The 15,591-nt window shown below is 33.4% G+C and overlaps 1 protein-coding gene across 4 annotated transcripts in view; it reads left to right on the top strand.

The window, feature by feature from the left end:
• The window catches only part of LOC140671548 (uncharacterized), a 40,818-nt gene extending 32,642 nt beyond the window's left edge, over positions 1 to 8,176 (top strand). For 3 of the 4 annotated variants that reach the window (XM_072902911.1, XM_072902921.1, XM_072902930.1), the window contains exons 5-11: positions 21 to 933; positions 1,142 to 1,255; positions 1,351 to 1,752; positions 1,957 to 2,303; positions 2,444 to 2,959; positions 3,040 to 3,438; positions 3,547 to 8,176. In XM_072902911.1, the coding sequence (XP_072759012.1) occupies positions 21 to 933; positions 1,142 to 1,255; positions 1,351 to 1,752; positions 1,957 to 2,303; positions 2,444 to 2,959; positions 3,040 to 3,438; positions 3,547 to 4,108 (3,253 nt within the window). In that variant the 3' untranslated portion in view covers positions 4,109 to 8,176. The remainder of the gene's footprint in view (positions 1 to 20; positions 934 to 1,141; positions 1,256 to 1,350; positions 1,753 to 1,956; positions 2,304 to 2,443; positions 2,960 to 3,039; positions 3,439 to 3,546) is intronic. The other variant, XM_072902937.1, reaches the window with a different exon arrangement.
• Positions 8,177 to 15,591: the final 7,415 nt, after the last annotated feature.

Genomic DNA, 15,591 nt, shown 5'->3' with positions numbered 1-15,591 from the left:
CTCATAAAAATTTCTTTCAGATCGCTGGTGATTTTGCACTATTCACCGAGCAGTGTAATCCCGAATGAGAAAGAATTTACAACGATAGATTTTCCACGTTGCGGAGCGAAAAAGGGTTCGATCGGCTGTGCCTATGAGTCGAATAGACTAACAAAGCTAGTGTGGGATAGATTGGAATTGATCGCGAAAATTGCTTTTCAGACGATCAGTCGCGCGAAATTTAGCCAAGAAATGTACGAAAATTTGATCGCGCGACGTACATTGGCAGCGAGCAACATCTCGGACGAACAGATCGCCTGCGATTGGTTGAGAGAGAATCTGAATTATACATTAACGGAATGGAAACCCAGCAACGATGATAAGAATACCTTATTTGTCGGCGGAATATTTCCCATGACTGGCAACTCATACATGGCTAAGTCGATCGTGATCGCCGCTAAAATGGCGAAAGACATTATCAACGTTAACAATAGTCTACTGAGAGATTACAACCTGACCTTGCTGGCCAACGATGGCCAATGTAAGTCGGATATGGTAATGAAATCCTTTATCGATTACATTGTACACAATCATTATCAGAAGCTGGTCGGTGTATTGGGGCCGGCTTGCTCGGAAACTGTGGAGCCATTAGTCGGAGTGTCAAAACATTATAAAACAGTGATTATCAGCTACAGTGCCGAGGGATCTAGTTTCGACGATCGCGACAAATATCCGTACTTCTTCAGGACTATTGGCGAGAATAAGCAATACAAATACGTTTACCTGCAGCTCTTGCAGAAATTGAATTGGCATCGAGTGGCTTCTTTAACGGAAGACGGACAAAAGTACACCGAGTACATATCTTATATGCAAGACATGCTCAGAGATAACGGCATCGTTTTTGTAGCGAACGTCAAGTTTCCAAGAGAACGAGAACCCGATGTCATGACGAATGTATGTTTAGTTTATGAGAAATATTACGCAATATGTTAATATAATATATTCATAGAAAAAAGTTGGTTTTAATTAATTTTTAATTTATGTTTAAAAACAACATAATACTTGTACAAATCGTAAAATTAATTTTAATATTTTTAATAATATACGAAAACATATGAATCTCTATAAATTGTAATGGATAATTTTACATATTAATTTTCAGTATCTACAAGATTTGAAAAAAAATCGAGCAAGAATTATTATCGCAGATGTGTATGGGGAGGTGGCTCGTCAGGTCATGTGCGAAGCATATAAATTAGAGATGACAGCTGTTCAGGTAATAATTATATTACATCTCATTATTTACGAATAAATTGCAAAAACCAAATTAAAGATACAACAATTTCAATGATTTAATTTTTTTTATCAAAGGGCTACGTCTGGTTTCTTCCGCTTTGGCTTCAGCAACAATGGTATGATACCGATTATTACAATCGAGAGGGCGAGAAAGTACCCTGCACTACGAGCGAGATGATGACGGCTATAAACGGACATCTCGGTCTGTCACATGCGTACTTCGCTCGCGACGACAGCATAATGCAGGAAGGAATTACAGTACGCGAGTGGCGCAAACGTTATGAGAATATGTGCCGAATGCAGAATCCTCCGCTACAACCCTCTAATTATGCCGGTTATGCCTATGATGCTATGTGGACTTACGCTTACGCCATGGATCGACTTATCCATGAAAATGAGAGCTACGTCTTTGATCTTCACAGTGATCACACGGTCAATCGTCTGACGACTATTATCGGAGAGACTGATTTTAATGGGGTTGGTTCAACAAATTTATCGATTAACTTTATTGCATAACGATATAAAATTAAATATAAGACGATAACTTTTCATCAAGAAATAATTCAGTTAAGATTTGTCAGAGTCTGTTATTAAAATATTTTGCGACGATAGTGTATATAAATGATGTTTTACGATAGCTAAATATATACATATAATATATAATATAACCATTTTTCTTAGGTATCTGGAAGAATACAGTTTCTAGGGAGGCCCTCGAGATACTCCATTATTAATATAGTACAGTTTATTGATAATGAGACACATATTGTCGGTAATTTTTATCCGAATACCTCGGAAACCAAACATGAAGTAATCGGCGGTACATTGGATTTAAACATATCGGCTTTCGTTTGGTTATCGGAGACGATGCCCGACGATGGTTCGGAGCCTCCGCCGAGATGCGTTTTAGCTGGATTGGCAGAACTGCTGGATGTCTCTTGCGAAGTAGCAATAGTAATCGCTAATATTATCGGCTTTGGCCTCCTCGGAGCGATTCTTATCATTGGCTTTATTATGGTTAAGCGAAAGTACGTTCATTTTAATCGTTACTCTATATTTATTATGTCGTAAGTCGTAATAGACATACATATATGTAGAATAAAATAAATGTTCTCCACTATTGTATTCTTGCATTTCCGCATTTAATTATATCTGCTATTTTTTATAGATACGACGAAAAAGTACGGCAACATGAAAAGTATATGAAGTCCCTGGGTATTGATTTATCACAGACCGACACTTCCAGTTTGGACGTCTGGGAAATTCCTCGAGATAGAGTAGTAATCAATCGAAAACTCGGAGAGGGAGCTTTCGGTACCGTCTACGGTGGTGAAGCTTTCTTCCCTGATAAGGGCTGGCTAGCCGTTGCCGTGAAAACTTTAAAAGTCGGCAGTTCGACTGATGAGAAGCTTGATTTTTTGAGCGAGGTCGAGGTCATGAAAAGATTCGAGCACAAGAACATAATAAAATTATTAGGTGTTTGTATAAAGTGCGAACCTGTGTTAACGGTAATGGAATTTATGCTTTATGGCGACTTGAAGACCTATCTGTTGGCCAGAAGACATTTGGTCAACGATCGGAGCTACGAAGACTCCGACGAGATTTCAAATAAAAAATTAACCGCCATGGCGTTGGACGTTGCTAGAGCGCTTAGTTATTTAGCGCAATTAAAATATGTTCACAGGTAGACGGAAAGTTTTTCAAATTAGTAGTCGTAACGCTAATATTAGCGATGTCATATTTATTAATTTTTTTTTCTTTCAGAGATGTCGCTTCTCGCAATTGTCTGGTGAATGCCCAGCGAGTGGTGAAACTCGGAGACTTCGGTATGACGAGACCAATGTATGAGAACGACTATTACAAATTTAATCGAAAGGGTAAGAGTATGTCATTTTTGTTTTTACAGCACTACAATTTCATAAAAGAATATATTGGCAAATTTTTATTTTGCCCAGGCATGCTACCAGTAAGATGGATGTCGCCAGAATCATTAGCATTAGGTATCTTCACGCCGGCATCCGATGTCTGGTCTTATGGCGTATTGCTCTATGAGATTGTTACTTTCGGCAGTTTTCCTTTTCAAGGGATGAGTAACAATGAGGTGCTCGCGCACGTGAAGGCTGGCAATTGTCTTACCGCGCCGAAGAAAGTGAAAATACAGCTGTAAGTGGTTACCTTGACGATTGTAATATCTTGTTTAGCAATTCTGCTACATTCTATTATAGATATATTTCTATATTTCTGCTATATTCTATATTTCTATATTTGCAGCGAAAGTTTAATGTATTCCTGTTGGAATGTGGACCACACAAAGAGACCATCGGCGCCGGAGATTGTTGATTTTCTGGCGACGAATCCTCGCATTATCGCACCATGCCTAGATGTGCCTCTGTCAAGTGTGCAGCTGGAACACACCGCGCAACTTGATATACAACTAACAGAGAACAACCGAAAGTTCTCACTTTCGTGGCCATCGCAGCGTTCAGTCTCGCAAACTCAAGAATCGAAATCCCTGAATTCGCCAACGCCGCTTCTACTAGACTTGAACGGCCAGGAAGACGATCAGACTTTAGATTCTCTACTGATCGGCATTTCCTGCGAACAAGATAGTTCTAGTCCACTGTTGGACTCTACGAGAGCCTCGATTTTGAAGCAAATGTGGCTCCAAGAAAATTCCAACGACCAGGCTCACAGGTACGTCAATCTTCAGCCAGGTATGCTAAAATTAACCTGCGATTCTGGCAGAAACGGTAGCGCTGGGAACATACAGATGGAAGAAAGAACGTCCATGCTGCCCGAGAAGAAAAGCACTGATAACGTATCAGTGCTCTGACATAAGTAGATGATTTTGTGAAAAAAATTGGAAACTAGTCAGATACCTCGAAGTATGTGATGTTCTATTAAAAAGAAATAACTATACAAGCTCAACATCAAAATCCAGAAACATTCTGAATGTCCTGGAATAAAACAAGAGAGTTGACACGAACGATTTCAAGGAATTTGCCTTTATCGGCGAATGTAATCGCTTAAGTCATACCAAAGGATTTTTTTTAACAAGCCCAGACAAATCGGCTTTCTGGTCTTGTTATTTGTACGGCATTTTAATAAATTAACCAAGTATATATTCTCCGAATTCTGTCAATATACAGAAAGCATATAGAGCTAAATGATTATGATGGTAATGAAAACGTTGACTCTCATAAAAGAATTCCTAGTGCGTTTGGGAATATATGATGTCTCTAAATATGCGTACTCGTATAGTGAAACTCTGTCTCGAATAAATTAATCCGAGTAATGAAACAGAGGTATGTAGTGGAGAGTGGGATTGAAAACAATATTAATTTTTATATGGAATATTGTTAATATTTGGAATATGTTCCAAATATTGTTAACAATTTAAATTAAAAAATAATCACTATTGATAAAAAAAGTAACTACACAAATATATACAGGGTGGGCCAAATAACCTGTGACAGGCTATTTTCTCCGAAACTATTGGAGATAGAGACTGAATTTTTTTTACGTTAAATGGCACATGGGGGCTAATTACGTGGCGCGTAGGAAAATTTTTGAAAGAATTTTTAGGGGGACAAGGAATGGTACTCCTTATTTTTTAAATGGAATACCCTATATATTTTTGCATATTCTTGTAGCATATCTCAAGAGCTTTCCGAAACACTATAATAAAATGTTTTTTTATTAAATATTTTTCGAGTTATAAGGCTTTAAAGTTGCAATATTTTGACATAAAATACAATATATCTCGTAAAATATTCATTTTTCGATTATCTTACCCTAATACTTTTATGCACAGAATAATAAGACAAATTAATTGACGTAAAAAACACATAGTTATCTTTAAGAAAAAATCTGAATTTGCGACTAGCAAGTTACACACACATTTTTACTTTAACATAATTATGTGTTTTAATTACGCCAATTGATTTGTCTTGGAAAGCTCTCGAGATAAGCTACAAGAATATGCAAAAATATATAGGGTGGTCCATTTAAAAAATAAGGGGTACCACTTTTTTTACCCCTAAAAGTCCTCCCAAAAAATTTTCCTACACGCCACGTAATCAGTCCCCATGTGCCATTTAACGTGAAAAAAATTCAAGTCCCTATCTCCAATAGTTTCGGAGAAAATAGCTTGTCACAGGTTATTTGGCCCACCCTGTATATAGAGGGTAATTCAAAACAACCTGATGTCCTTAAAATGACATGTTCTTGAGCGAATTCTAAGGCAATTTTTAGTTTTACAAAATTTTGTTTGAATCTTAGTTTCTGAGTTATAATTGAAAATAGTTAGCTATTTGCGAGCCGGATACAACGGGCATGCAGGGACGAATGGCTTCCCTACGGTCATTAATATTGTATAATATTGTATAGAATGCAACAATAATTCAATAAACTTTAAACGATATTGTATAATAATATTGTACAATAATAATTATTATTATTGTATGATATTGTTAACTGTCTAAAAGAGTCATTTATTTCATGACGCGTTGCATTGTCTCTGCTTGCCCGTTGTACTCGGCTCGTAAATAACTAACTATTTTTAATTATAACTCAGAAACTAAGCTTCAGACAAAATTTTGTAAAAGGAAAAATCGTCTCAGAATTCACTCAGGAATATGTCATTTTAAGGACATCAAGTTGTTTTGAATCACCCTGTATATCGACAGAGAAATAAATATACCGATCTCTATGGAAATATGTAATATATAATAGAACATATATAATAATCGAGACAGCTAGCTATCACGGCGAAACTAATTTACTGGATCCAGTTTTGAGACTGATTTCCATTGTGAAATTTAATCGCATCATCTGACCGGTCGTAGACATAGATGACCGACACTATTCATTATCGCAGGCAAATATCCAAAGGATATAAAAAAGAAAAAAAAAAGAAAAATGGCTTCTCGTAGATGTGTATTTCGCGAAACCGAAGAGACGATCGACGTCAATGCATCCTTCATCCATCCAGCAGTTCCGTCGTTTTTCTGCTCAATGCATCTTTAAGACTGATTCTCGAGATGCAAGGGATGCATCGTTCTTTATCCTTTGTTTTCTTTTATTTCTTGTCGAATAATAATTCTTGTTCGAGAAAAAGCTAACGCATTTGAATAAATAAGACCCAACTTTTTACGAGTGACAACGTTCGCGTAACCATGACATTTTTTCACACTTGTTACACTTAAAAGATCCGTGAACAATTATTCCTTGCTTCTTAATATCCCCTCGCGAATGCGACTATACGTTTGTCGATCGCATGTCACCACCGCGTTCTCGCCAACACATCACAAATTAATTAATATTTTAAGATTAATCACCGACTAACTGCGTACTAGTTGACGATCGACAGATGCAATTATTTATTGATATACATGTATAACATGAGTGGATTTCTCTTGCGAAATATTTTTATACGGAATATGTTTCTCATTAATCAAGGGTCCACTTAATAGCATTCTTGTATAAAGTAGTGTCGCCAGATGACAGATAGCACATCATATTTTTTGTATAAATAAATTCACATAATACATATATTTAACCCTTTCCGGCATCAGTCGACAGTTCCTTGAGAATTGCTTCTTTTTATGTTCCTGTATTCTCGAATGAATAATAGATGAAACGTTGAAATATGTATATAAAATATATGAGCCTCTTATTTTCAAAGTGACGATTATGAAAAATTTTTTAGATCTAGACTCGCATGCCGCTTTCGAAATAAGTGACTTGTATGTAAGAGTGTGCCATTTGTTACGTAGCAAATGTAAACAATTATGCAATCACATGTTACTACACTTGAGTATAATTTAAAGAATTGTTATCATAGGATTATAAAGTATGCTGGAAAGGGTTAATTCAGCATCCGCTGTTCATTCTGACTGAATAGCTGTACAATTAAGAAAGTTCACCGAAAATGTTCAGGTAGAGCATCAAAGACTCCGATAGAAAAGTATTTTTAATTCTCGATTCCAATTCATAATTGTTCGCGCATATTCGGTAACGTTGAGAGAAACATGTCTTCAATTTTACTATATTGTATGTAATGCGCAATATTATACTATTCTTTGCATGAAAGGCAGTATAGATGATATTCATTCAAGCATCACTATCCGATAATCTTTCTAAGACTTATTTTATTATAGTTTTTTTAATACGTACATATATTTGCAAAAGCTCAAATAAAAAGATAGACAAAAAAATCTATGTAGAGATAAACAATGAAGATATATAAAAATATATAAAGTATATAGGATATCTAAAATATGCAGGATGAGTTAAAAAATAAGAAAATATTTATTTTATTTAAATTTTTTTATATTTATAAAAATATAGTGGCTTTATTCAAATATAAATCACTCGAGTTTCATAACGACATTTATGCACAACTATATATGTGTATATTATAAAGAAAAATATAGATATTATAGCTAGTATCGCACATATACGTCACAATGATTAGAAAATTAGTTATTATTAGTTATTATATAGAAATAAACTTTTTTACTATTCGTCTGATCGAAGAATAACACCCGCGAATGTATCGCAATCGAATATATATTCCTTTAATAGATATAGACTATAAGTTCTTGTAAAAAAAATTTTACATATGTTTGTACATACCGCGGCATATTATGCTAAGTCCTTCCTAGTAGTAGTTAACTTTATAAAAATAATCTCGGCGACTTTTTGCCAGATATATACAGCGATTACTCCTAGAGCTCGTATATACAACCCTTGATTTTACTCGCTATCGATTATACCAGTGTTATTTATTGTCAAATTACATATGTTGTAATTAAGTCTATGGCGAATAATATTCGTAACGTACGTTCCTTGAGCGCATACTTATTGTGCCTTTTGGAATTAAATAATATTAAACATATACTTGTTTTGTTTATTACTTACACACAGCCCTATTTTATTTATTATATATATATATATACACACACACATGTTTTTACATATATATATACTTTTAAATTTATTTCAGATTTGGAAATGTATGACTTACAGTATGTTATATGTATATTTAACATTATTTGTTTACAAGTATAAAATTACAAAAATGTATATATATTACGAGACAAATGTGCCACTTTGGTGTATTATATTTTTATTTCAGATTTTTTTCTGTAATAATTATTGCTTTATAATGAATTATTGAAACGTTTTATAATTTTAACTACGATTTTAAAATAAAAAAATAGATGAAAAAAGCACTAAAAGAATTTATAAAGAATAAATATATATTCTAAAAAATTAACGTGTATAGGTCATTGCATTGCTCCTTCTACATGGCAACGCAAACATCTTCTGTAACATATGGGATAGCTTCATTCAGGCTAACGGGCTGAAAAACCAAGCAGAATATAACAGTATTAATTTAGTTATAAATAACATTAAACGCAAAGATTTCTTTAATTAACAACTGTGCTGTTTAATAACAAATTGTGCTATTAAAATAAAATCACGTTAAATTGAAAAAAAAAGCAATGTGATATTTATTCCTCTTTCTTCGAAATAGTTTTCATATCATCAGCAGCTAAATGATTTCAACAATAGTCTTCACGTTTACGTTTCCTCCGATAGCTTGCGCCACTATGAACTAGTCTTGTATTGATTCTTTGGTGCATCGTTTTGTATGTTACACAATAAAATATTTATAAAATATAAAATCAGCTCTTTTTTAGTCTATTATATTAATTAAATTCAAATAAATATTAAATATTTCTGGAATATTAGTTTACATGTCTTTTTAAATGTTAATCAAATATCAATGTCTTTTTTAAATAATTATATTGTGATAATTTTTATATAGAATATTGTTAACCATTCCAAGTAAAAAATAATCACTGCTAATAAAAAAAGTAACCACACGAAAATATATCGAGAGAGAAATGAAGACACCGATCTCCACGGAAGTAATATATGTATAATAGAACATATATAATAATCGAGACAGCTATCACAGCGAAACGAATTTACTGGATTCAGTTTTGAGACTGATTTCCATTGTGAAATTTAATCGCATCATCTGACCGGTCATAGATGACTATTTATAATTCTTTGGATATATATATATAGATATATATTCTCATGTTACTCTCCGTTTATTTAATTTACACAACATATAATAATAATATGTATGCGCCAGACATTTTTCAGTCTCGCGCACTATAATATCTCCATTCTCGACCTTTTGTTTAGCGGTAGATTATAAAAAAAAAAAGAAAAGAAAAGATCGCGACATCCGAGAAATCTCTACGACAGTAAGTCTTTTCGAGTGACAACGCATACATGCGGGTATTCGCGGCGAAATACCGCAGATATTCGTGATAATAACGGCAATTTTGTATCTCAACGTGCCACGCAGCTACCTGCACAGGTATCTTTACAATATATATATATATATATATATATATATATATATATATATATATATATATATATATATATTGTATCCGCTCTAAACTCTAAATGATTAAAAGTCGTTCGACCGGTCCATTGTTTACGATGGCATGTATCGTCGGCTCCAGCTCCTTTTCTTCTAGCTTCTCTAAATCGAGATAGATGAAGATAACATCGTATGCGCCAGCGAACAGAGGCCGCGGGAGGTCCGCCCGCTCTTTCGTAACAGGTCTTATAGTGTATTCCTACCTGTTCCGACTGTTCTCAGGAGCCCGGTCATTATAATGTTAAATGATTCGGCAGAGACCTGCGTTAACGTGTCAATGCTCGTATCAACGAGCATTTTTTTCTTCGACAGAGCACTGTTATTACATGATTTAGAAACGATGAGCATTTACAATAATGTTATAGCAATATTTTTTTTAATTCCAGTAGAATGATCGAGTTAAACTGTGGAAATTTTAAAGAGACAATATATATATTTCAATAAGCTCTTTATACTACATACACACACATTCTCTTTCTCAAAAAAAAAAATATCTTTCAAGATTATTGCCCAAGCATATATAATAAATGAGATTGTACTACGTTATCATGCCTTTTTTATCATGATATATAAAGCAAAACATAGTTCTTAATTTTTCATTCTTCATAGTTAGGAAATTTTTGATGTCCTTGGCGATCAGCAAATGATAATTTGTCCTGTGAACTGGTTTTTGCGGAGGCTTGCAAAATTATATTTTGTAGCAGATATTCGATAAGAATTAAATAATGACCAGACCAGAGCCAGCAAAAGCTTATTTGTAACGAAGCAAGAAATTCTAAAGTCACATGTTTATTTTTTATTATTTAATATTTACATACGTTTATTGTTGGTAATAAATTTACTTCATTTTAGGTATTCAATGATAAATTTTATATATATTGTTTATGTTTAATTTAATGTATATTAAAAATATAATTAATATTATTTTCTAAAATATTATTTTCTAATATTCTTTCACTGATAATAGTATATCATTATTTTCATCAACACATTGATATGCTATAATATAATAGAATTTATACAGTATATAGAATATATAATTTTAATATATATTTTATTTATTTCTAATATATTTTGATCATATATAATTTTAATATGTCTATAGCACTGGACAAGGAACATTTTCAACTGACGTAATTTGTTCAATATAGAATTAATGTTAAACCGAAGAACTTTTACAACCGGAAAATACAATTTGCGGTTACGTTGTCATGTTCGTTGCTATGAGCAATGAAGATTATTAATACTCTGCAACGTGTACGTGACGTAACTTGATCGTAATGCGTGTTGTCTAGTGTCTAACAGGTCTTAACACTGTTTTACAGCACGTGACCATTGTGTCACGATCAAGCGTCAACCGTTTCTGATTGCGGTCTGGCGATAATCTCTTCATTCGATGACATTTTGCTGTCAGCAAATCCTTCGGATTTTCTTCCGACTAACTAATTAACATCTTGAAGTATCTTCTATTGCCTTGATTTTAATTTAATCTAATCTGGGCACAATTATTTTCGAATACAATATGGATAAAATATATGTGTATATCTAGTGATAGCGAGGGTAGACTATTATTTGTAAATTACTTTGTAAAAAATTTAAAAGTTAAAGTTAAAATACTTTGTAAAAAATTGTTCAAGAAAAGTTTATAATATAAAATATAAAATATAATATAAATTATAAGATAATTATAAGATATATATAAAATAATTTTATATAATTTTATATATGTATAAGATAATTTTAATTTTCGCCGTGCAAGAACTTTTCCTTCGTTTCTTTAAAAAAAAATGAATTTTTTGAAATGAATACTTTCAAAGGGATAAAGAAATATGGATATTAATTTTTTCTTAGAATATATATGTGTGGCTTAGAATATATAAGTGTATATAAGTGCCGTTTTTTAGGCACTATTATACATTTATTGTTAACATGAAGAATATATGAGATAACGTGCAATGATCGGAAAATGATTGAAACATATCAATGCACTTAAGGGGTCATGCTCAGTCAGAAATTTTGAAATAATCGATTTTTGGATTTTGACATTTTCTGTAAATATAACATCTGGAAAATATTCCCTGTAAGTTTCATGTTAATCCGAATAAAATTGACGGAGTTACAAGCATTCAAAGTATGTTTCGCGCTCGATCGTTAGGAGCAAGTATAGTGCAGCAACTGCACGCAGGAAAGAATGCTTTGTCGGCAGCATCAAATTGATGTTTTAGAGGCTACAACTTCTTCCGAAAATTTATTATACGGGCCTGAAATGATTCTATGTAAGTTAAGAAATGAATATTTTATTCAAGTGTAAACCTGTTTTGAAACTTTAAACGTGTTTTTCTCAAAACCGCATTTTTAAAATCGGTGACCAATAGCTCGAAAACTATTGCATCAATTTATTTCAAACTTTACCGGCTTATTTTAGATATAAAAAACTAGTCTTTGAACAAAGAATTTTTTTTCAATATAGTATAGGTTTTTTTTTAATTGACGAAAAACGAGCAATTTTTTCATGAAAAATCGAAAGTTTAACTTTAGACGTCTGCCATTTCGTCCCAAATTAATATTTCGAAAAACTGTTTGTTCAAGAACTAGATAATTTAATAATTTAATTAAATAAATCTTTGCGTATTTTTTATTTCGGATGATCCGAGTAGCAGTGGTCACTGTAAAACAAGTTTTTCAAAAGGACCTCCGAAAGAATTGTTATATCTGTTTTTATTTTCTAATACTTTTTAATAAAAAAATTATATGAAATTTGTAAAAACATACTCTCTTCAAATATAAATTTTTTTTCAAGTTTTACAGTTTTTGAGAAAAAAATTCCTAAAAATCACGTTTTTTGCGCTTTCTGACTGAACATGACTCCTTAAAGATATATGAACGTACTTAAGCGTATAGACCATTGAGAATACACTGATCTCCTGCTTCTCTTCTTCTTGCCGAAAGAGAAAATCGAAATGTTGACTAGAACGTAACGCATTCTTATGCAAGAATGTGCGGGCGTTCATGATTATCTGATTGTTCTCCATAGAGCTGACCAGAAATCATTTTTCGAAAGTTATGCAACCGTTTTATTATAATAAAAGTTTAGTGAAAGAGAGAGAGAGAGAGAGAGAGAGAGAGAGAGAGAAAGAGAGAGAGAGAGAGAAGTTATAGGAAAGGGAACAAAGAGAAAACGAAATAACGGAGACAAGGTTGGTATACTATATCGAGAAATGTTGCAGTAAGAATTGTCACATAATTCTCACCGTGATCCCGTGGGCTATAGCCCGCGATTAACGAGGAAACGAAATTGATTCGTTATACCGTTCCCTACTTTGCATTTGCAATTTGATTCCACAAAAAATTCGACTGCATCTTGGATGACGTGTCAAACCACGCGAGCGCGACGGCTGTCTCTGTCTCTAGAATTATACGCAGGTAACGTCGGCGACGTATCCTACGCGATATCTCCCAGACGGCAATAACCGCGGGTGCTTTTCCTCATTGTGTGCAAATAGTCATTAACCCCACGAATACATCGCAGCGTTCCTCATTAACATTCCTAATTGCACGTGGCGGTTGACCGCAATTCGAGCTTTTACTGCGAAATTCCTCCATCTGCTTGAATATTCCTCCATTTCTGACTCATGTAGATATTGTTATTCGAGCCAATTGAGATAATTTGATATACAGGATTGTTTTTACGGAGAAATCGGCAAAATTTTAACTAGAATAGATTCATTTTTATGTAAGTAACAAACACATCTCCCATTCTTTAAATATTATATAGTTATTTTAGTAAAATGAGAGGCTTGTAACGAGAATAATTATATATCGTAGAATTACTCGTATGCTTTTTAAATAATGTATTCCATTTGTGTCGTGTGTTCAGCGAGAAATCAAATGCAAAGAGACATTAACGATGCATTATCTTAACCGTGATACTATTATATATACAGTTCAATATTTATTCAGCTGAATACGACGACGCATTGTCTGGCAAGGTCTTAGAAAGTGTCTTTCTTCAACTTGTTAGTTTCTTATCAGAGATTTTTTATCAACTACCTTTTAGCATTTTTGTTTTGATATAAATAAGTCTAGAAAAAATTGTGACTCTCTCTCTCTCTCTATATATAATATCTAATGCTAAATTTTATACACAATAATTAAAGTTTCTTTAGCAATATTAAATGATTCATCTTACAAACTCATTTTTTAACTTCTGAGCATATCTTATCATTGTAAAAGATAGCGATCGCGGTACATTATCGCCTCGAAGAAATTTTCAGTGGTCGCCAACGCGATCAATGGTAGCGCTTACAATGCCAGTGAGACATGAGGTGGCAATGTCGACAAGTACGACGTATATGTCTACCATCGCGGAGGTGGTTTGAAACGTGGAATAATCACGCGTGGTCGAGCAAGAGACGTCGAATGAGTCATGCCGCGTGTGATATTGTGAACCGCGAATATTGCCATCGTGAAGACTATTAGCGGACGAAAGGCGAGGAGTAGGTACGTTATTAATTTGAAAAAAGTTTAGATATAATATCTAAGCAGATAATATGAATAGAGAATAACTAAAAGTTTTCTACGGAGAATATAAATATTTTACATAAATATAGTTTAATTATATATATAATAATATTTTATTATAAAGATAACAGAATATATATATGTAATATTTCTAATATTTTGAAGAAAGGTTTTTGAATGAAGATTTAGAGATTTTAATAATTAGAATTTCTAAATTAATTATTGAAATTAAAATCTAATTATTATGGAGATAGGTTAAATTAATATTGAAGAGATAAATTAAGAATATTGGAATAACATTTTTGCGAACGAGTCTCCCACGGTATATTCCTAGCTTGTTCATGAGGAATAACACACAATTTTCTTTCCGTTCTTCGTGCAATTCTACACGCGGCCGCAATAAATTTGCAATTAACGGAATCCGATTGCGCCGTGTCGAGTCGATTGGACACGCGTTCTGAAAGTGTACAGTGCCACACACTCGCTTCCCTCGGGATTTGCACGTGGGTGTCCCATTAAGATTGCCCATCCCCGCGACAAGTGTTCCGACTGTTATTTGAACATTTCCTGAATCTTGGGTAAAAATTAATAAACATTCTTCTAAAAACTGAATTATTAAATTGTGTAAAATCTATCTTGTCATGAGTACAGTCACTAAATTAAATTCTTAGTTATATTCTGGTTCATGTAAAAAAAAAAAATTATACGTTTAAGTACAATTAATTTAAGACTAATGTGCGATCAACTGGAAGGCTTTCAACCTTTGAAAGTTCCATTGATGTAACATATAAAGTTCACGACTGTCACGAGAACCTTTATCTCGGTCGTCCGCGATCAGTAGAATGTATTCTTGCTGCAAGGATATGACATTGCTCTCATTCGTGGTTACGATTCAGGTAGCTTCGTTCAAGAGTTGCCCATAAACGAGATCGTTATCGCGCTACAGTTTATCGTATCCGTTCGTTCGCGGTATGTGTATGGCTACTGATCGCGGACCCCGATGACATTCGTGGGATAACAATAACTATGCTGATCATGATCTATAGCTACGTTGACTATGTTTGTATAGCTAGCCATGGATACTGATGTCGATGAGCAAGTCGTTATCATTTCCGTTTACATATGTATCGATTGACTGAAAATATGACCTAAAACTTATATATTGAATGTCACACTGCTGTAATTTTAATCGGCCGATTATTTTGTAAAAAATTTATTTCGAGTAAGAACATACATTTGATTAATCGAAATATTATTATGACTGCCTTTCACATCAAAGCATGGAAAAAATAATAACGAACATTAGAGATCTATTTCCGCTC

This window comes from Anoplolepis gracilipes, chromosome 1 (genome assembly GCF_047496725.1).
Source record: "Anoplolepis gracilipes chromosome 1, ASM4749672v1, whole genome shotgun sequence".
NCBI classification, from domain to species: domain Eukaryota; kingdom Metazoa; phylum Arthropoda; class Insecta; order Hymenoptera; family Formicidae; genus Anoplolepis; species Anoplolepis gracilipes.
This window is presented reverse-complemented; position numbering and strand designations above follow the sequence as displayed.